Below are 23408 nucleotides of genomic sequence, written 5' to 3'. Positions count from 1 at the left end.
ATTTATCTCTTCATCACGGCGGACACGGAACGCACCGTTCGTGCGCGTTGTGTGTTGTGTGTGTAGTAGACGCGCGCTCGTTCCGTGTAAACTAAAGCAAAAAAATTGATTGTGACCAGTACGGCCACGACTCCGGCCACCATCGTTGCCGCCTGCAAAAGGGGTAGGCCAACCGAACCGAACCGAACATCGATTTTCTTTGCGTCGAAAGCTTTCGTTTGAGAACGCGGGTGGGTGAAACTGTTCAACACCGTCCCTGTAAAGTGAAAAGCTGTGTAATGGAGGCGTAGTGTTTTTGTTTTGATTCCTTTCAAACCGGTGATGGCACTGGCTCGATAGCTTTAAGGACGCCGACGGTGGTAAACATTGCGTAGCGTCGGTGGGAAAGATTGGATAATGCAGCAGTTGGTGTGATGGTTTCGTGTTGATATTGAAGCGTTTAATTAACAGTGGCGCTTTCCTTAACAAGTGAGCTGAAATAGATACTTTAAAAAATAATCAAACATTTCGCTGATAGGACGGGCAAAGCCTATCCCAGCGCCGGACACGAAAGCTGCACGCAATACGCGCACAGACCTGTTTGCGCCAATCGACCTGCCAAGCCCTGCAGGCCTTCCCTTGTGTTTTTCTTCTCTCGCTCCCCACTCGGGCGGCTCCGTGAAGGGGTGTTACTTTTTCCACCCTTTCACAATCACTCACACACGTGATCGCGAGGTTTCGAAGTTCGTTCGGCGCTAAGTGTTGCGTGAGTACTGCTAGTGTTTGTGCGTGTGTGTTTGTGAGTGCGTCTGTGTGCTAAGGTGATCTTTCACAGCCTCGACAAGCAACTGCTCCAATATCGGTTCGTTGGTAGGAAGTAAACTTAACCGCCTTTTTTCCCCCAATCGACCCATCGGAAGATCTAAACGAGGTCTCTTCGTTGGTCCACTGAAGCCTGGAACTTGCGTTCGGTGCCTTGTGAGAGGCAAATCAATTGCCAGCAGCCAGTCAGCAAACGGGCCCCAGAAGGAAGCCCAAACCGGCCAAATGCTTGGGGGTTGCTTGGGGTGGGGTTGCTCGCTTTAATGAAGAGTGACGTTTATTGACAGCCCGAATCCGTCCGGCCTGCCCGTAATTTTGATTGATTCTGCCCTGAATCTCTCCCTCCCGCCCCCTGCCGGTTAGCTCCACCGATCCGGGGTCATCAGGCGACGAACGGACAATTGGTTTGCGAGCTGCACGATTCGATTCGAGCAAGTGGGCAAAAGACGTTATAGTATACCTATTTAATGTATCTTCTATGTTTTCATGTTTCCAGCCGGTTACACACAGTGTGTGATCTTGCGCTTTTTGTCAGTAGTGAAGTTATTGTAGTTGCTGATTGTGCTCCCCTGTCCCGTGTGTAAATTTGTGTATTTTTTGCGTGCGTGCGTGCGCGTAAATGGGGAGATATAAGTGTAAGTGTGCTAGTGTGTAAAAACGAGTGTTTGTGCGTGTGCGTGTGTGCGTGTGTGTGTGTGAAAATCTACAAGTGATCGATTGTGCAGTGTTTGCAGCGGCAGCGAGTTCTCTCTATCAAGCTGCGGCCGCCGCCGCCGGTTGACTGCAGGTGATTCGGTTTTGCATCGCCGAGATCGCATCTGTAGTCTACCGGAACGATCCCTCGTACCGTACCCGGTTTATGTTTCTTCGTCCATCGTCTTCGCTCGAACGCTCTCGTCAACCGAAACCAAAGGTAAGTCACCCGAAAGGACGATTTGTGTTGGGTCATGTTTGACATGATGGTAATTGTAATCGTAGCGGCAGCTGAGGCACACAAACACTTCTGAGACCTTCGCATTAGAGCAAGGTGGAAGGAATGTATACCCTGTTGCAGTGAAGTAGGAGTGTGTGTGCGTCAGGTGCAATGGTATCCTTAAGTTGCTTTCCGGCTGCTCAATAGTACGCTCCGTTGTTCCCCGGGCGCGGGCGAACTTCATTGATTTGAAGGTGTTATACGTTAATTGGACGCTGGAACGCTGGAGGTACATCTTGCCAACACGAAGGGTACAGGTGTCTAGCTTTGCTCTGTTATCACACAGGTACTTGTTACAACTATTTCTGGTAAAGACTCAACTCCCAGGGACCTTGGTACCTGGTTCACACAAGAGCAGGTCACAGAACGGCAAATCCTTTTTCCCGTGATTTGTCTGTATGCTCCAAGCAGCAGAGCTGGTCGAGCAGTCTGTTGCGAAGTGCCTTCCCTGGACGGCTTAATTGCAGCAGGTGATCACGAGCAGCACGATCGACCTGCCACAATGGCTACGTGCGCGCGTGCGAGACCGCAAACGGCCCACCGATTGGCACAACCGCCCAGAGAACTGGGCAGCCCCTTACAAGGACTCGCGGGATCCCGCCCACCGTAGCGCTAGGGTCGCTGCCAACTGCTCCACCCCCTTTCAATCGAGGCGGGCCAATGCCGTTGGAGCAACTAGCTTTGCCGTGGTTTGCTTTCTGGGAGCGCGAGAGCTACCACCAGGACTCGGCGAAGACGGTAAGAAGCAAACAAAGTAAACAAAGCAAAAAAAGGCTCACAATTAGCTTCGCAAAGCACTGATAATACCTTACCATTGTCACGCACAAGTCATTCACTTGTTTGGAATATGATAACGAGCAAACAATACGGACAAAGGAAACAAACAAAAAACTAGTTTGACGCAACGATTTTTGGATTTTTGTCGCTTTTGAATCGTGTTGCGTTGATCGACCCGAGTTGCCGTCGGCTTTTCTGGCACTGACAATAGGCAGGTCATGCGAATTTGATAACACCGGCCCTGCCGGCCAGCTCATCTTCGATGGGTCACCCGCCCCAACTCAAAGCAGGGAAGGATGCCCTTCTTCCTGGTTGATTTATGTTTGTGGGGCGCACTGTAATCAACATCGTGGGCCAGTGCCCTTACCCGATTTCACAACCACCCAAAACCATTCAATGAATATGCCGCCTGAGGATGTGTGTGAGTGAGAGAGAGAGGCTTGGGTGATCTTGGCGCCCTCTGGATGCGATCGCCGCATCGAATGGTTTTTGAGGCGAACGCAAAAGATGAAAGCGTTGACCTATCCCTCCATCCTCTCCGAATAAGTGGTACGTACCTTAGAGAGTGGTGGAGGGTAGGGAGAGGAGATCTGACGGTCGTAAGGAGATGAAATATGGAAACAATCAATTTAGGTTCCATGGTGAACAAATTGTTTGGTGCTTCTTTGCGGGCGATTTGCGGGCCCGTTTGCAGTGATTTCGCCGTTCCGCAATCGGTGCGGTTTTTGGGTGCCCACTGACTGCCGCTGCTGCTGCTGCTCGTTGTTGGTTGGTGGAATTTTGTTTGTTTGTTTTTTTTTTGTGGGTGCTTACAGTTTCGTGATGTGTCGTTCGGTTTGCACTATCAAAACTGTGAAGCGTGTAACCGCAGTCAGGCCGAGCGTCAGGCAGGAGCCTTATCGCGGGCTTAATTTCTTTTCGCATATGACGAGGGAGACAAAACCGTCGAGATCGGTTGCTTGGGGGACACAAGATTTTGTGTGTGTATGTGTGTGTGTGTCCGCAAACGAGCTCCGATGTCCTCTGGAACAGCTGTTCGATGGCGTGGCTGTGGTATGACATGGGGACACAATTTATGCAAGCAAGACGGTCGCAAAATGAACGTTTGGCGAGGGTTGAGCGAAACGCGAGCGGGCAAAGGGTCCTTATCATGTGGAGGAACGCATCTGGACTTTCAATCTGCAGCTTCGAGAACATACGACGTTGAAGTATGATCGAGCAAATTGCTTGGTTTGGGATGATTTGAATGAGATTTCCGTGTGCCGTTGCGTTCCGTGAAGCGCCTAGCCTTAGAAGATGATTGTGCTGTCATTTTTGCGCTCCAAAACATGTGTCCACCGGGGAAACACTAACAGCTTACCCTTAATTTGGTGTATCGAAAAATGCCCCCATGGCTTCACCCAACTCCGGATATAATCGTGAAAATTATTCTCACACTCCAGAGCGAGTGAGAGAGAGAGAGAGAGGGGGAAAATAAAGAACCCGTTTAATCCTCACACGAACCACACCAAAAAATGCCCGGTCAAAAACGATCCCCCGCCCGTGTCTCTGATGTGTTATTCAACAAATAGAGCAAAGGATTAACGAACAACCCAGCCGACCCCGGAATTCATGTGGGACCACCGCTTTGTGGCTGGATTTGGCGTGGCGCTCAACGACCACACAACCTCCAGCCCGAGTCCCCCAGGGGCGTCAACGTGAAAAACGTGCCACGAGTTGCTAAGTGGTGGGACCGGCCACTCTCGGGAGCGTCACAACCGCTAGATGCGAAGTGAAACAAAAATGATAAAGAAAAAAAAAACCGGCTCAATTTCGGCGATGAGCACGACAACGCCCAGTGCGTACAAAGACGTTCTAATCAAATTAGTAAAGTGACCAAGCGTGAGCGTGGAGAATGTTTGTGCCGAAAACGAGTTGCCAGTCGCGGCACGGAAGCTGTGTGACAAATGCCTTGTGCAAGGCCCGTCCGGGTTGACAAGAAGAGGAGGGAGGGATTTCATTTTGGAGTGGGTTGGTTTTTTTCCACATTTCGCGTGTTTGTTGCGTTTACCCTTTTTAATTCGATTCCCAGCAAAATGGTGAACTCCTAAAGGGTCTCTCCGGGGGCACTAGCGAAACATGTTTATTCATGTTGCTCGGTGAGGGTTCTTTTTTGTAGTGAACTCTGCTGATTGTAGATGTAGTCTAGCTTTTGGATAGTGATAACGTAGCATTTGACAACAATAACAAAAGTTATGTGAGACTTTTTTAAGTTAACTGTCTATCGATGTAGAGCAAACATCCATATACTTCTTGAATATTTAAATGCATCCTTGAACCACAGACACATTACGGTCTTTACAACAGGAACTAAACATTTATACCTTTTGGATATTAAATTCTTTATTAATGAAAAACGTCCGCTATCATGTACATGACATGTATAGCTTACCAGGTTCGAGACATAAAGAATACAATTGAAAAATGGAACTATTTTCTCTTAAATTTGGATAAGTAATCCTCTTCTAACACATGTAATTTAAGCATTAAATGGTATTTAGAACTAACTAGATTGACTCTGAATGGCTTTTATTGCAATTGTAACTACATGCGTACCTGTGTGGTCTAGTGGTCTGTTTGATTGACGCGCCGGCACCTACAAGGCCGGACGGGATCAATACTCTCCAAGAGCATTGACTGTGTGTGTCTTTCCAGCTGTGGTGTGGTTCTAGGAAGGACTGTCTAGGACGACCATGATTTACGTAGGTCGTAAAGAAGTAGAAGAAGTCTATATTTGGCTAGTTTTAAAACTGCTCTCTTAATGTGTTACTGCTTTCTAAAGCCCCAGATGTCAACAGTGCAACAAAGATATTCACTCCAGAAATGATCAAAATTAATAAAGAAACCCCAAAAGCCCTACACAACTAGTATAACATACGCACACGGGGGCAGTCAATACCGGTTGACCGGTTCACGGTTCTAAACCAAGAACGGGGTGGACAGCAGGGTCCGTCCGTGATTTGTCTGCTTGTATGTGTGTGCTACTGCTGCTGCCGCTGATGGCCCTGTTTTCTCGCTCGTCCATTAATTGAAACTATTTCATTGTTAATTAGCGCCATCTCGATGCCGGAGTGAAATCAGTTCACCACATCCCAACATTTACCATGTCTGTGTGTGTGTGTGTCGTGCAATGTGCGCCATCCCTCAGTACACATGTACCACCATCCGAAGCGGGGGGAGATGTGGACGCCTCAATCGAATTGATTCACCATCTAACCATTAACGGAACGCGACACGCGAGAGAGTGTACCGGGTGCCTCCTGCCTTCCTATTCCGTTTCGCACCTCCTAATCGTGTCAGCCGCGCCAGCCGCGCATCTTCCCGACATGTTCTGGACGAGCGTGGCGTGTAAGAAGGGGGTTTGTTTGTTTATTTACTCATGTGTCACCGTGCGTTCCGTGTGCTTTGATTCTCGCATCTCGCAGCTCGTATTGTACTGGCTGAGTGGGGTGTGGTACGGCACACCAAGCCTCATGCCGGTGCCTGGTGCAGGCGGATCGAGATCGCTGGATCACATTGCACCCGCTTCACGCTGCCAGACGACGCTTCCTCGCGGTGGTGTTTATTTAATCGAACTGGTTCGATTGTCACGGACACGGATGATTCACCGTTCCAGGGGAGTTTTGCAAGATTGTAGAAAAGCCCTGGGTCGGTCTTCTCATCATGGATATTGAAATATTTGCGATTATGACTGCAAAGAGTGGCCCCCATTGGCAGTGCTTCGCAGCAAACATTCATGAAAGAGGATATCGCCCACATCCCACCCTCCTCGCCCCTCCTCTTGGTGCACAATGATAGCATTAGTATTTATATAACCCCTTATTAGCACGGCCAAGGGGACACATACATACACACACACACTGGATTCTTGTCACCCTAACTCCCCCGACGGCTGGGAGTCGATTCCACCGATTGGGAAGGACGGGGAGGTAGCAGAACCGGGCACTTAAAAGCTGTCACGCTGGTTGAGTTGGCGCCTGGCGCCAAACGTGAGTCCTACCGGATCCAGTTTGGAGAACTTTTGCCGGCGCGCGGTTTCATCTTCACCGCGACCATGGGGACGGCGGGGCCTGTCGGGAAGCGCCCCCCAGCGCATACAACAAAAAGCAAGCAACAACAACGTCAACAAAACCGCCGAGGGGGCGGTAGTGTGCTGGAATTGAGGTTGAAGCTTTTGTTTTGACAGTCGGACCCGATCCGGAATACTGGACAACTGGCGGGGAAGGTTAGGACGGTAGGATCGAGCTGGGATTAGGAAATCTAAACCCAACTCGTCTGCCGCCAGCGTTACGCGATGAAGCATTCTCTCTCTCTCTCTCTCTCTCTCTCTCTCTCTCTTTCTCACTCTCTGTGTATTTGAGTTTAAGACAGCCGCAAATGATGTCACGCGGGAACCCACCAGTGCTCCTAACCGCACAGGGCAGCGACTCGCAAGACGGCCGAAGATTGGAAAAGAATTCCAAAGCCAAGCCAAAGTTTAAAACAACTGTCTGTGTTGCCATCAGGGCACCGTTGTTGCTGTGTCGCTTTGTCCTGTGGCACTGCTGTTTGTTATGATTGTGTCTAGGCTTATTTATGTCCAAGTGTTTTCTGTAAATTCTCCTGAGCATCGTTGCACTTTTGCTTCTTTTTTGTTTGCAAAGTTTTGTCTTTCTTGTTGATTGTTTTAGGACGTGTCTTCCGGCCGTCTAACTTCCTAAAGATTAGCTTGGGGGCCTCTGAAAACGAACTTCTGTGAGATGCCCGAGAAGAGGTCCAGCTAACCACGGGGTAGAGCGCACTTAAAAAAAGCAACAAAGAACCTAAAAATCAAGACAAATCGTTCCAAATGATGATGCAGCAAGATCGTGTCCTCCCTGTTGATGGTTTTGCGTGGGCCACACAGCCTTGGGAAGCTTTTAGAGCAGGAAGATTTACATTACGCGAAGCTGCCGGCTTTTCCGTGTGCGTAGGCTTAGAGTTCCTAGGAAATAGGTTCTATTTTTGGAGCACTGGAGGGGCAGCAAACAGGAGCACACAGAGTGACCAGATGGTGTGCTTCCTTCCCAGCCGCTCGAGCTCGTTTATCATTCGCTTGTCAGTGGGATTTGTCGACTTGTGTGGTGGGGGGGGGGGGGGGGGCTACTCAATTCAGTAGCAAATCTTCCGAAAGGATGAGACATCCCTTTGCAATGCTAATCGTCAACAATGCTGAGAGCATTGCAGCAAAATTGCCTCCTCACGCAAACGAGGCGTGTGTGACGTCGTGCGCTGCCTACGCAGCGTCCATCAGTTCCGGTAGTAAACAACGGCCGTCATCAGTTTTCCACACAACTTGGAAGCTTGCTGCCCTGCTGAGGTGAAGGAATTCCCTTTTTGTGTGTGTTACGCTCGATTGAAGAAGTTTCGATGCTACCAATGAACATTTGGTGGCGCTCAAGAGGGTAACAAACGAAGCGAAGCAAAGAAAAAAGAAAACCCTCACTACAGGAAACTTTATCCAGCCGCGGGACTCAAATTACGGACTTTGTATTGTACCGACTGGCGGAGCGACTTCGCATGCCATCTTGGGGCCAGCCCGCTTCCGCGCGGGGGTTGCATTTTACACGCGCAAGTAATTGTGCTAACTTAAGGTTTTGTTGTGCGAAAAAGAAAACAAAAAAAAGCGCCCAATAAAGCGTTCGCCGTGGGTAAGAAGCAGGGTGACGTAAACTCGTACCGAGCGCTCAAATTACCATGAATTACGATTATGCGAGGGCTGGGGTCGGTTTTGGGTGGGTGCGAGAGAGGTGAGTCCTTTAGTTGCCCGATCGCTTCATTTTCGCTGGTTTAGATCGTTCAAATTGGAAAGTGATTTGGATCAGCTGTATTCTGAAGTCAGTCTCGTTTTGAATCTTGGGGCTCTTCCTTCTTGTTCCCTGTGCCACCTAATTGGAACAATTCGGAAGATATGCCTCAAACGTCCCAGCGCACAGCTCAAATGTCTGACGTAGTCTGGCGTCCTCGTGCGCTAGTTCCGATTTCCAAGTCAGCCAGCTCCAGCTGCGCTCTCCAGCTGATCGGTGCAGTTTTTCTGGCCCCCGGCTCCCGGACAGCAGCAGCAGTCACATCCGTAAACTTGATCGGTCCGCCAGTAACAAATTACACCACACCGCAGCAAATGTTACCGGATCTGGCACACGCACACTGTCGCCGCGCGTCATGCCCTCCCTCCGCGCAACGCGACGGGAGCATAATTGCACCCATGCGCACCAGGCTGCCGGCCGATTAGCACAGCTGATTTGCCGTCTCCCCGTCTGTCGTCCCGTGTTGTTGGCAACGGTCGAGGCAGAATGATCGAGAGCACCGAAATTGGGGTACCAAGCTTTGCTCGCTTGGTCGGAGAATTACACCGAGCGGGGTGAAAGGTTAATCATGGCAATGTGAACACAAACGACAAAAAAGGGCACGGTGGAAGGAACAAAACCAAATCCCGCGTGGCTTGAATGGCAAGCAAATTAAAACATGTGAAATAAAGCAAAACAACAAACACCACACATGCTCCGCGCTTTTACGCGCTCTCTGGAATGCCGCGCAAATCATCCGCACTGCGCAAGCTGCTGTGCCGGCGGTGGGAAACGGCGAACAGCCGATAGATGTCCGCCCCGAAGCGGTAAATAACGCTCATTAATCAGGGCCGGGCGGAGGGAACCGCACTCGAGTGCTGGCAAATTCAGAGCATTAATCCAGGCGAAGTGATTACACGCGGCAGTGAACACCATGCGTCGGATCCGCGTTGCGTCACAGCCTGTCCAAAAGAGCTCGCGTCCCGTCCCGTGGGGTGGTTCCAAAACCGGGTGCCGGGAGACCGTTTGAATTTTTATCGCTTCATTGTTTCTCGCGTGGTGGGTGAATTTTGTCACCTAACCGAATGCTTCCTCGATCGAACCGAAAACGTGCCATCGAAAGGGGGGTTGATGCGACAGGAGCAGTGCTCAAGATCCGTGCGTGTACGTGATCGGGCTGCTAATTGGATAGCGGGGCGGCAATAGAGCACCAGCTTGCCAGAGTGGTGAACAATTAGGCAGGCCGACTATCGACAGCTCACACCGATTTTGGATTCGGAGTTCTCGTGACCAGAACTTGCGTGCCGGGAGGTACTTCGTAAAGCACGATCAAACGTTTCTGTGTGCGTGTGTGTCTGCTGTATGATCAATTAACTAAATCAATAGTGTGCTTTGAATTGACCACATGCTAGACATTGTCACGAAATCGCACTTCCAATGGTACGTGCTTCGTGCGCGAGAGCTCTGTACAAACTCAAAATCATAAGCATAATTTCCCTTAGAAATAATTTCTTGCTCCTGAAAACATTAACAAGGACAGCATATTAACAGACCTACCTTATCGTATCAGGCCTTTGCTTTTTGGTTGATTAATTACCATTTGACTGGAATCTGAATTCTCTGCTTTTTGTTGAAGTTGGTGCTTCGTTTTGACGCTTTGTCGATCTTGCCTTTCTCCCCCCAAAAAACGCTTATCAGTACGCCCCGGGGGAGAGTTTTGTTTGCAATTAAACTGAAACATGAGCTGGTGTAGAGGGACTCAGTTGCCCTCCGTTCGCCAAACTCATCAACCACGCTCAAGTGCTGCCACAGGAAACGTCCACAGATATCGACTATCGACAGGATGGAATACATCGCTAATCGGTTCATAATTAAGTCACTGTCTTGTGTTGGGTTCATAAATTTTTCCACACTCAATGGCAATTATCGTTTTTCAAACCACAGCTTGCACACACGCCGACGAATGGAAATTTATGAATTCTCAATCTCAAACTGTGTGTGTGTGTGTGTGTGTGTGTGTGTGATGAAAAAACACGAAAAAAAACGAGGCACTACTAAATAAAGCGGTTAACCCTTATGAGGAGCAATCTTGAAGGGGCGTGCGGGTGAGTTTGTTATGGGGTTTGAGTTTCACACCTTCGTCCGTCAAATGTTGAGCATAAATTGGATGAAGAAAAAAAAAACACACACACACATCCACACGTACACTCTCTTAGACACACAAACATAACCGTTGCGTTGCAGCGTCCGATCGCGCGTAACCTGCCGGTTGCAGCAAATGTGGGTAATATAGCAATGTGTGGTCGATCAGGTGCCCTTGATCGGGGGAATACGCGATCTGTTCGAACAAAAAAAGCCGTCGGTTTCGCCGAGCGAAGAATCGTAAACAATCGTACCCTTCCTCCCTTGTTGGCTAACCGAGGTAGTGTATCCGCTGGCGTCAACGATGACGATGGATGGCTGGCGGACGACTGCGGCGACGACGACGACGACGACGACGCAGTTCGGCGGCTCGGGTCTGGTTTTGCTTGATGCGCGCACGGCAGAATAAATTAGTAACTGATCTAGAGAAAATAAATATCACTAATTGCGTTTGAAGTGAGACGATGCCGCGTCGGGCCGCTTTACGGATCCGCAGGTTCGAGCTCTCGCTGGTGGGAACGGGAATCTTTTGGGGGGAGCGAACGGAGTTTGGACCGTTTAGCGCTCTTGATCGGCTCCCTTTTGGTTGCCGCAGTCGATAGGAGTTGTTGTTGTGTTTGTTGCTAGTTTTCGCAGATATTCGTCACAGTGACGTTCGAGGGCCGGTTGGAGTTATTTTTTGAAAGTGATTACGTGACATCTGACAAGGGGTTAGACTTCTTTTATGATGTTACAAGCACTTTATGCGCGGATAAACTATTGCCATATAGGTGTTGTTACATCCAAAAGTCATCAGCCGTAATAGCGGCTGTAATAATTCAACCCCCCCCCCCCTTTACATAATGCAAAACATTAAATATATTTTATCGACCTCGTGCTAAAATTCCCTCCGCTCGGTCAACTGCAAGCGCAGGTGAAGTTTTTTTTTTATTGCGCGCCTCCCGGAGCAGATTGACTGCTCAAGGAGAAGAGCTCGAGGTAAATCTTCAGCCAGCTGTCCCAGGGAAGACGGAGAGCCCGAAGCGATCGTAATGGTAAATTGATACAACCACCACTTCCTGGTGCTATTTGCTTGTGGCTGGCGGGTGAAACACGGTTACTCGATCGTAGCTATTTTTGCTCCCTTTCTGCTCCGATCAAACCCCGTAAATCGTCGATTGATCAATTGCATCCATTGCTTGTCTCGTCCCCCCCCCATTAGCCTAGCGAACGTACCACTGCCACGGATCAGATCTGATCAGATCGTAGCTTTAGCTGTAGAGCTGTGTGAACGATAAAAAGTGAACGAGAGCAAAAATGATCAAAGGTGTACCGGAGCCACACGTTGGCCGGTACGTTCGAAAGTGTGTAGCGATTGAGATCAACTGTGTAAACCCACCGGGAGGGAGATCGAACGAACGGTTGGCCCCAGCATCATCAGGTGCACTTGCACCGTCAGCTCGCCCGACGCGAACGACGTCCCTTTGGCGCAGAGGGCAGGCTCGAGACTCAGCTTTCGACTGTCCAACGCTTGATGGGAAACACATCTTGGGTAGAGACCACGGTTTTTTTTGTTCGGTTTATTTACTCGATAAATTTCCCTCGCCTCAGCTGGACTATAATGTATTTGCTCTCTTTTTACTCCACGTTTGCTCTCTCTCTCTCTCTCTTCCTCCTCCTGCCAAAACTGCCATATCTCATCGGTGTGGTGCACGTGTGGTGCACCGCGTGCACACCGGGCCCTCCCTATATTGCGTTTTATAAAGTGTGATTATTTGAGTTCGAGAAAAGGGGGAAGTAAAAGCACAAGACTCAATTGCGCGCCGGTTTTGTGTGCAGAAAAGACCGAGAAGGTATGTTACGGGGGTTGTCAAGACACTTGAGCACTTACGAAGCGTGAGCGCGCGCCCGACGCGACCAGCGCACCAGAGGATGGATAATCGTCCGGAGCCGCGTGTACGTTCAGTGGACTTCTCTAATGCACTACTAATTTAATGGTGTAAACAAGCAATTAGAAGTGATTTACAAAAGTTCCGCCCTCGCGGGGTTTTGGCCCCGAGACACCCCCCCTCCCATCCAGATTTGGCTGGTTAGCGTTAGCTTCCCTTGCTGTGCGTACTCAGCGTGGCGTGTAATGGCGGTGCTGTTTACACGTGAGAAAGTTTTCTTACTACGAAACGGTAAACGGGGCGCTGTCCCCCGGGTGCACGGTGTGTGTGTGTGTGTTTCTATTTCGATTGTTCCGAGTATTTTATCGGCTTTTCGTAGGGCGAGTTCGGCAGAAAAGCCAACTGGTTTCCCGGTAGTGTGGCGGGATAGTTTATGTTGCTCTCTGTTGTGGTGTTGGTAGCAGGTTTTATTTTGGGTCGTTCGGACAGTGACGTCACAAGACAGTGCAATTCATTGGCAGTGGGGTAACACACCACGCAGCTCGGTCAAACATCCTTTGCGATTGGTAGAGCGTACGTTAGGTTGAGAAATGATGGGGAAGTTTTGTTTTAATGATTTCCTAGCAATTCTACACTCCCTGATGTATGGGTGGAGTTGGAGCTCCAACAACAAAGGATGTCTTTTTTTTGTGGGAATCGGTGGAATGTTTGTGTGCATAACATAATTCAGCAGTATCGCAAATTAAATGTCACACAGCTGCATGCATATATGCAAACAATAATCGATAAGAGGGTTCATGTCTAGTCTGGTATGTCCCAAAGTATGCCACCGTCTACCAAGCAAGAGGACTCTGTTCTCATAAAAAGATTTCTAATCTTAATCGAACAATATATCATGCGAATGTGAACCAAACAAATGCTCTTATCTTGCACAAAGTTGCACTCCAGAGCATTCCGGAGCCGAAGATATGCTGATGCGCTATTTCAAGCCAATGTTCAAACGCACCCCTCCACCCAAAGAGCAAACTGAATGTTACCATTTTCACCGTACAGCAAGTACGAAATAAAGAAACAGACACGCACACTTGTGCAAGCCACACAGACTAACGGCACAGGCAAAAACAATTCACTCCTCTGCACCGTTCGGGTCCGGCATTAGATAATTTCCATTTTATCTAAACATTTACACTATGCAGATAGGCAAAGCCCGGGCGCCAAAAATTGAATTCGCACCCGGGCGTGGTTCGCCCGCCGATCCGGACAGCCACTGCTGCATCCTGGGGGCCGTGTATCCAACTGCGCGATAACCTGTAAGGGAAAGATCAAATGGGAATGTGGGGGGAGGTTGGCAAAATAATAAGCAAAAAAAAAAAAACACTCACATACACACACAGAGCACAGAATTACAGTACTGGTGAAACCGGTGTGTAACGTAGGCGACCGTTGCAGACTTTGTTGCGATACACAATGTGTTTTCGCGTGGCCATGGTTTCGCCCCGTGAAGGTGTTAATCTGATACCATTAGGGCAGATGGGGGAGGAAACTAAAATAAACACAAGGCCTAGTGCAAATAGCAATCGGGAGCGGGAGCTCATATAAAGGTCATACTAGATGGGGTTGGTTCCCAGGTAACGCTAGGCGTAACTCTAGCGCACACTTGACCTCGGGCGATGCTCGGTGCGCTAATGGGGTTTGTTCTGGTTTGAATGGTCCGACTAGAGTTACTGCTCATTATCGGCAAGGCTTTACTTTGTAAGAGTTAGTGCCACAAGAAGGACAACCGGAGCAGGCGAGGTGTCATTGCTTTTGTACTCGATGCACGTTCTTGAATGTCCCGGGCAGTGCGGGTTTTGATGGTTTGGTGATATCCTTTTCACCTGCCCAGAGTTGCTTCCTATCAAACGGGATTGGTTTTGCGGTTTTTTGTCAATTCAGACAGCAGGAGCAACTCTCCAGTAGCAACCGGTGCCGGTGATGTACTAAAACCAGCTCGGTCCATGGTCTGCGGTTCGATGAAACATTACAAATGTTTCCCATCGCAACATCTCGCCTGCTGGAAGATGATCGGTTTTGATGGCCGGCACGAAGCTATGGTAACACGGTACTGGTTGTATTGAATTCCAACTCCACTCAGCAACGTCACGCTGTTGTGTAGTTACAAAGTAAAAGAGGCACTCTATGGGGCTAGGTTCAGGTGATACTGTCCTAGCAATGCGAAAGAAGCATTGCCCCACTAATGTGTCCCGAAGTCAGAACAGCGCATTGAAAAAGTCGTAGAAACATGCTTCACTGCTATCGATCACGGGCAGAAAGTCAACGTTTATCTTTACAAAGTGGCTGATGGCTGGTGTCTATGGATGGTGTGGTCCAACGAGTAGCGTGTCGCCCCTCCTTTTTGCCAAAGCTCCATAAATAATGTAAAGATAGTGCACAGCTCTGGTATTGGTGAAAAAAGGGACTCCGATGCGCTTGTAGTGATACTTTTTTTTTTGGTTCGAACGACGTACGTTTCAATTTACGAGCTAGCCCAACGGTTGACTACTTTGTACCGGGATGGCAGTGGACAAGGCTCAGCCAGCGGGCCAGCCAGTGCCAGCGGAATATGTCGTGTGGAATGTGTTTGCACCCAGAACGCGTAATTTATGGAACGGGCAAATGCATGCTGAAAGCGCAATTTATGAGCGCCAGTTCGGGTCGGTAGCGATTGTTCTGCGATTCGTTATCGACTGTGGAGGGGACTCCAGTTTTTTTTTTATATACTGGAATTGGTAACTATCGTAACCACCATTAACGACCGGTGACTTATATATATATATATATATATATATATATATATATATATATATATATATATATATATATATATATATATATATATATATATATATATATCGATAGTATTTTTGAGGTCCCAAATGCTCCGAAACAGTGCACTGCTTCTCCCCAACTTTCCGGATGTCTCACGTCCATTGACCCGATTGGAAGGTTCGGAGTGTGTGTGTCTGGTCATTTATCAGTGATGCGGTGCAGCGAAATGGGCGAAAAAGTTTCACCATCAATCTCGGGTCGGGGTCGATTATGGAGTTTTAGTACTCTTTGCAGGCACTGGCAAACAGCACGTGAGCACTGGTCCGGAGAGTGAGTTGTGTGTGACGATAAAAGTCTGATAAAAAGGACGCCAAACTAGTCGGTAGTAAACTGTGCGCGGTCAGATTTATAGCTATATCAAAGCTATAGTGGTGATGCGTAAATTTGGCCATTAAAAGATGTTTCCTCGGCCACAAACGACTGTCTCGACCGGAAGAGTTGGGGACTGACTTAACATGACCGAGACTGAGACAGGGTTGCTAGATGGCATGGCAGTGCACGCGGAATAACCTAACCGCGGAGCTACAACACTTCAAACGCGGATGTACCACGTCTACCACCTTGTTTTGGCGAAAGCCATGGGGATGGGCAGCTCGTGTTTCGGTACCTAATTAAGCGTAAGCAAATTGGACCGACTGGCTGAGTGAAGTGCTGCACTATTGCCTGCTGCCAGTGGGAGATCCACTCTTCGCGCAGTTGTTGCGAATTAGCAGCCAGAAGTAGGTAAGCCAGCCGCATTCTAAACACCGCCGTGTACCCCCATACTCAGCCCGATGATGTGTGTTGGGGTGCGCATCTTCACACACAGACACACACACACACACTCGTGTTCTCCAAATAAACATTGACCTTCTGCGGTTTGCCGGTGCCGGTGCTACTAGCTCAGCATCCGTCACGTACCGCACCGCAAAGGGGGCAACAGTGTGGCACTTGTTGGTCCGGTTTGAAGGATGGTAGGCACGGGTCTTTTCAATGTCTCTGGAGAGTACACTTTTCTAGCGTGTGGTAGAGTCTTTTTTCGACACAGGGGGAGCTCACGATAGCAGCAGTCACAATGTTGACCCCGTTGCGACGGTCGTCGCAACTCGCCTCGAGCTCGCACTGACCTCGACGGCACCGGCTACGCACTGTCTGCCGCGGTCTGTGCCACAGCAAGCTCGCCTATATCTAGCACCATCCTAACGTGCTGCGAAACGTGTTGGCCGAAGGACGTGGACAGCTCCGGATGGTGGCGTGAGCCGGAGTGCAGTGGCCGGGAGGAACCGCAACGACTGCTGCGACGTGGAATAATTAACAGGTGTATAAATATTTACTTCCTCATAATTCCTGCAGCCCAACTGTGTGCTCTGAGTGTGTGTGTGTGTGAGCGCAAAGGGAAGGAGATCGTGTTAGCGCTAGTGTGTTTGGATGCAGGGGTTCAGCTGCTGAAGAGGACGCGCGCTCGGTGCGATGATTCGCACGGTCAGGTGTTCTGCCGCGTCGTCTCGAGTGGTTACTGTTGCCTCTCTCTCTCGCTCTATCTCTCTCTCATTTCGCGCGCGCGCTCTATTCCCGATGATGAATGATCCTGTTTGCGTTGCGCTCGTTTCGTGCAGAGGTGACGTCGTGTCGTCTGCGTCTTAACGTGGCCGATGCGACCCTTTTACGACCGTGGTGCGTACAGCGTACAACAGTAGCACACACAGATGGCAAGCTAAATATCATCCGGCAGAATTAACTCCCCCCACCCCTCTCTCCCTTTAGTGTCACAAACTGGTGAGGATACGTTCGTTAAATATCGTTCTGGCTGGTGGATGGTTTTGCGAGCCGGCACTGATTTACCGTGGCCACGACGCACGACGCATTTATTTCACGCGCGCACGCTATTCGGTGGTATCATAAAACTGAAACCGGCATAAGTTATGATTCGATTTGATATTTCCTGATCGTTGCATGACCGCGATGAAGGAGGAGGAGGAGGCTGAGATTGTTGGGAAATGTGCGGTATCATCTTTTCATCTGCGCGATACGAGACGACACGAGCATGATGTAAAACCGATGCGAAAACATGGACCCAAGCGTATGTGCGTGTGTGTGTGTGTGTGTCTGCGTGTGTCTAATACACGCAGAGTCACCAACCCGGGCCGTGTTTTATCTGAATTTTAATGCAAGATGATCAGCCGCCTCGTGGCTGGCGGGCTGGCGGTTTTTGCGGGGAGCTACGTTTTGCTAATCGGTTAGATACGCCACCGAGGAGGACCGCACGGCTACGCTAAGCAGAGCTGACGGTTAATCAATGTAAATGATTTAGGGAGGGAACATTTAATGTGCTGTGAAGCGCAAACTTTTAGTGTTTTGTGGTATAGCACCGGCTGTGTTTGTTTTCATTGTGCACGAGTACGAGAGGAAAGAGTGTATTGATTTTCGCTTCTGGCGGAAGAGGCATCTTTGAATTAAAAAGGCAGAGAGAGAAGTAAGAATCAATAAACCGTGATGAAGCAATCAGTCTTCTCTGTTTCGTCGCGTTTGAATGCTCCAAAACCTGCAAGTCACCGGTTCTGATGATTGATCAGGCAAGTGTTCTAACAAGTGTTGTCAAATTAAGCATGCCCCTCGTGAGAGTGGTGGCTTAAAACAATCCACCTCGCGACCACGGCGTCTTCCTGTTCGTCCACAACGGGGCACAATTTATTACGTAGCGTGAGTGAGAAAATGAAGAAAATATGTGAAACATCAGCATCATCCCCCGTCGCCCACCGTACTTTCTCGCGGTCCCGGAAGATCACGATCAGGAAAAGAAAAGAATGGTGTGTGAAAAATGTGTACACACCGCCAGCAAAATAAAACCTCGCCTTGTTCGATGACTCCGTCAAAGCGCGCAAGCAAACGGTGGCCTTTCGCGGCAGTGCGGCGATGATGAACCGCCATGTGAAAAAAGGGCCGATGCCACTGGCCCAGGAAAATAAGGCCGCATACAAACTTATCAAAACGCTAATGCGTCGGGGTGGCTTGAGGAAGGTGTGGAACGTGTCGCCTGTGCCAAACCGAGACAGACTGCGAGACGGCGGTGTGCAGAGAAATGCCCGGGCCGTTTTAGCATTGCACTGTAGGGCAGCTATAGTAAAACCGCAGAACCCGTGGGCCAGTGAGTAAAAAACAGAAGGGAGGTTTTCTTTTGGGGTCCCAGCCGTAATCGCTCGTACAGCGACCGTGGATGGATGGATGGATGGATGGTGCGTCTCGACCCGGTTCAACCCCAAAACGGCAATTAAGATGATGCTTCAGAGACGAGATACATTTATGCATGCACACTCGTTCGCATTTAATGTCTTAATTAACGACCCCGACAAGCCCCGGTCGGTGAAGATGCGTGGTGAAGCGCGAGTTTGCGTTAGGAGAGTGAAGTGCTGCCGGCTGATGGCATGGATGGGAGAAATGGAAGCGAACCAGAGACGAAGCAGAGATTTTAATGCTAATTGTTATTTTTATTGTTACTACTGGCCACTATTGGTAATATGTTTTCCGCTCGTTGCACACGCGGCAGCATTCCATTCGCCCGTTGGTGGGGTAAGACATTCCCGGGCGTGGTAATCAGCTAAAGCAATACTTTCTTCACCGGCAGCTGCTGCTGCTCGAAAGCGTGGTGTTTTTTTTTGTTACGGTGGTGTGTGTCTGGAATGCTATTGCGTTTACGTTGGGAAGATTAGGAAATCTAATCCACTGTTCGGACGGTGGGCCGGTGAGCAATTTGTGTGTTTCATGGGACGGTAGGGAAAGAAAACTGATTTCCAGATCGACCGAAATCTGGGATGCCATAATCGTAGAAATTAATTCTTATTCTGTTACGATACATCTCCCTTGCAAGGCAACAATGCTGGTTGGGTTGGAATTCGTTGGAATCAATCTAGCGTTATTTTGTTTCAATGTTGTAGTACCAATTTAAGACTAAATTTAAGTCGTCTTCATGTCCATGTGTCTAAGGCTCGTCTGGGGAAGTCCTCAAGATGATACTGAAGAATACAGTGAACTCATTAGGAGGTGATCCTCGAATGCATCACCCGTTAAGAGCGGCTAACTCTACGTGTTGCTATGGAGCATCCAAGTAACCGAGTGTTTAAATATGACCTCTTTTGATCATAGAATGAAAGAATTCTTTAACGAATCGCATGTGCAACTTACAAGAGCTTATCTAGAAGAATAAATTAGAGCGACTTCACTGGCAATTCCCAATTTACCAAGATATCCCGTGTTTAATGGCACAAGGCACTAGTGTTACTGTTCAATGGGTCTTGTTGCTTACAGTATGCACCTTGTGGAAGCGACCACTTGCACAGCGTTGCGTTAGCTATTGGCCGTAGAACATTAGCAACACTTAATGTCCCATGCACATTCACCCAACAGAGGACCCAAGACAAAGGACATTAACCGAGCGTCGTCCGCAGCCCGCGGGGCATCGACGTGCCTTCCGAGCAAAACAGTGTCTTAAATAGCGTTCGTTGTTCAGCGCCACCCACCTCAACGCTCAGTTCCTCCCAGTCATTTGCTTGTAATTACCCTCCGGGCCACTTATCTGAAATGGTGTTTAGTCTACGATGCGCGCCTTTTAACACACGCGGAGCTCTCGAGACTAGAGGGAAAGAGAGTGGGTGTGTGCTGTGTGTGTATGTTTCGTTCTTTGTGCCCCAGTCGGGCTTTGAAACGATCTCTAATCTGTGCGCCGTGTGTGCGCCCCCATGCAGTTTGGTGTGTGTGTGTGTTCTTGTGTGCGCACTCGGTTTTGATGAGATAGTTGATTTGCTCGCGAGACTGTATGACTTCAGACATTGTGACCATGGCGCAGAAGGAGGACGGAGGATGATCGCGCAAAGAACACCCGGGGGGGAGGACACATGGCGCTGGTGGTTCGGGAGTATGGTTTCCTGTCCCGGAGATTAGTAGTCCGTGTCCGGGGCTCCCACGCTTTGCAGGCTGGCGAACGGACGACGCAAACGATGGTATGGTGTAGCGTGCGCAAGAGCCGCGTCTCCATTCCGGTGTTTCGAGCCGTGCGGTTCGTCGCTTAATAGCACGCTGAAACTGAGCCAGCACTGGGCAATCAAGGCTTAATTTGGCCATTGAGTTTGAGAGCCGCTTTTGTTTCCAAGCGAAGCATTCACCTGTTCGGGAAGGAGTTTGACTCTGCTTTCCTCCCAATCCCATCAGCTCGCATCGTTTCCATCAACCGGATATTTCGAGTCGTTGCCGATCGGCAATCACCGGCCAACTCGGTACGGCGGTAGTTTCAGGGCTCGCCAACCGTAATTGATTTGATTATTGGAACACCGATTGAGAAGGGGGAGGGCTAGACGATGGTCTTAGATTTTCCAACCCCCGCTGCTGCGCCCGCATCCGCATCGTCTAATCGTCGGCGATTTATTGGTCATCATCTTGAAAATAGGGTATGGGGAAGGCCTCGCGGTAAGCAAGAACAGTGTCGACAGAGGGAAAACAACACCTCGCGGCAGCCGGGTTTTTTTTGTGTGTGTGTGTGGCTTAATGCGCACCCTGCCTCTCTCATACCTCCCTCCGAACTGTGTTAATGCTCGCGTAGGGAAGAAACGCGTGTGAACGTAGAATTGGTCGGTGAGACTTGAGATTTGCCTGCCGAAACGGTTAGAACCACGGCTTGTAATACCGTGGCAGTGTAAAACCGAACCGTCGCGGTACGGTTTCTTCATCAAACACACACACGCACGCGGTGTAATAAATTTCAAGTGAAACAAGATTTCTTTTCCCATGTTCCCGTGTGTGTGTGTGTGTGTTGGCACCGCACACCGACTCCGCACGGGGTCTGCTGGAGCTGGAAATCGCTACTAATCGTTGCTTTCTGTGTGCCGACCGCCGACCGCGTGTGCACTGCAGCTCGTTTTGCGTTAGTAAACGATGCCTACTGGATGCTTACTACTACCTGCAGTGCAGTGCAGAAGTCACCTTTCGAGCCTACGGAATCGGTGGGCTTGAGAGATTATGTAAGAGGAGAGAGATTATTAGCAAATCCAACGGAAAGACAACGTGCTCGCTGCTAATTGCTTTTACGCTCAGTGTGGTATGTGTCGTGGATGTAACTTTGCCTGGTTAGAGACGAATGCATCATAATTCTCATGTACTCAAGCTACTTTGTACGTATAGTGCGTTGGACATTACTCTTTTACCTTTATTTCTCCTGCTGGTGATCGTGTGCGTGTGCATTCTCTTACCCTTGATCGGTGGCAGGTTTACAGCCATCCACACGTTTGATTGATTTTCCCATTCTAGGCGGCAATGGTAGCCTTTTTATTGGCACTGGTGGCACAGGTGTTTCCTCGTCCAACTCTTCGAAAGGTCGCGTAGCGTGTTCTCGCTTACGTAGGGTTGCGTTCGTTTCCATTAGAAGGGTTTTAGAGAACGGTGCAACGGACAACTTCAATACGCCAATTTTTGTGCGGTTTATTTCACTTGTTATCGCTGCGCCTTGACACTGATACGTCAATATGGTTCGAGGGCTGTACCGGCGGGCACTGTGAGCGGCTCAAGAGGTTTCTACGGCCTCAGGGCGGTACGGCATGTTTCGGTTACGGCCTATTAATCATCTATCGTTTCGATGTTGGCGTTCGGTTTCGGCAGCCAAATTAGACGGCCGCCGTTTGTGTGAAGCGGAAATAAAACACGGGGAAACAGGTCCGACGAAGACGACGGAGACGTTGTTGGAAAGAGGGTACCGAAGCCAACCAACCTCAAGAACCCAACGTCGATGGTCGGTTGGAGTGTTTGCGTTCGAAAAGTCACTCGAAAATCCTCGACACCCGCCCAGCGTTTGCTGACATCCGGTAGATCGGATGGTGGAAAAACCCCAAACAACCCGGCAACCAGCCGGCAACCGAAATCTCGATGAGTTCCTCCGTCTCAACCTCTGGCCACTTCAGAATCGAAGGCAGGCAAAAGGGGGGTTTGGTGGGAGCGCTTTTTTTTGGAGGATTTGTTTTGAATTCCAGGTTGTAAGTGCGCCCATAACGGCAAAGCGGGGCTGTTGTGGGGCCTGGATGGTACTTCTCGGCACGGTGCCGGCTCATCAGCCTCTGGCTCAAGCGTGCTCAATCTTCATTGACGGCGATGAAAAGTCAGATTTATGTAATTGTTTTTTGGGTTTTTTTTCTCTTGTTCGCTTGACGATGATGATGCTTGCCAGTTCTCGGACCGTGTTTGATGTCCAGAGGGAATTGCATGCAGTACGATGGCGGCATATAAAGAAGGCATACGGGGGGATAACTTCCGCTAATTAATGAAAAGAACAAGAACCGAAAAGGTGAACTAATCATTCCCGTTTTCTGCTCTATCTCTCTCTCTCTCTCCCACAGTGCGACGAGACGGCTACGACGACGGAACAACGGGTCATTAATTTCCAGCGTGACACGGCACACGGGCCGTGCAACGAGTGGCAACGAATAATTCGACCAGCGGCCACAAAAAACCAACACCCCTCTATAGCACCATGCGTCCGGTCGACGCATCCCGAAACAGTCGCATCCTGCTCGGTGCGATCGTGATCCTCGCGATCTCGATGCGACAAGCCACTGCCAGCGCTTCGTTGTGTAAGTATTTTGTGGGTTTTTTTTCTGTTTTTTACGGGAAGTTTTTGGGATCAAAAGACCCTTCGCTTGTGGTACCTGTTACAGTTGACAGTAATTTCCTTTTGGGCCCAAACGACAGACGGCGAACGGCGGAAGTAAACATTGAGACAAAAAATCCAAAGAAATCGAGACACGCGTTGCATTCCTTTCACTGCCTTGCATTGGAAATGCGCGAAAGTTTCAACAAGTGCATGAAAGTTAATAAGGTGAAAGAGAAGGGGAGAGTGAGAGAAGGAGAAAGATTGGAGGGGGGGGGGGGTTGAAAAAACATCATCTAAAAATATAAATAAAACTCCTTAATGACGTCTCCACGGACACAGGTACAGGTTCGTCGATGGATGTCGGTGACTCCCCATCCGAAGCGTAGTGTATGAGGGAAGAGGAACGAACCCGGAGTTGAAGGAGAATTGGGGAACCCGAAATTGAGCCCCTTGGCGGACAGTTGACGACAGTTTGTAGGTTTTTTTTGTTGTGCTGGATCCTGAAACCAAAGCCATTCGAGCACAACGCG

General features: G+C 49.4%; 1 protein-coding gene across 4 annotated transcripts in view; it reads left to right on the top strand.

The window, feature by feature from the left end:
* Positions 1-23408, top strand: part of LOC121592512 (BMP-binding endothelial regulator protein) — a 69531-nt gene continuing 46123 nt past the window's right edge. The window contains exons 1-3 of one of the 4 annotated variants that reach the window (XM_041914010.1): positions 1-163; positions 1298-1714; positions 22625-22858. In XM_041914010.1, the coding sequence (XP_041769944.1) occupies positions 22759-22858 (100 nt within the window). In that variant the 5' untranslated portion in view covers positions 1-163; positions 1298-1714; positions 22625-22758. The other 3 variants (XM_041914011.1, XM_041914014.1, XM_041914013.1) reach the window with 3 other exon arrangements.

This window comes from Anopheles merus, chromosome 2L (genome assembly GCF_017562075.2).
Source record: "Anopheles merus strain MAF chromosome 2L, AmerM5.1, whole genome shotgun sequence".
Taxonomy (NCBI): domain Eukaryota; kingdom Metazoa; phylum Arthropoda; class Insecta; order Diptera; family Culicidae; genus Anopheles; species Anopheles merus.
Note: the sequence above shows the minus strand (reverse complement) of the source record. Positions and strands in the feature narration are given on the sequence as shown.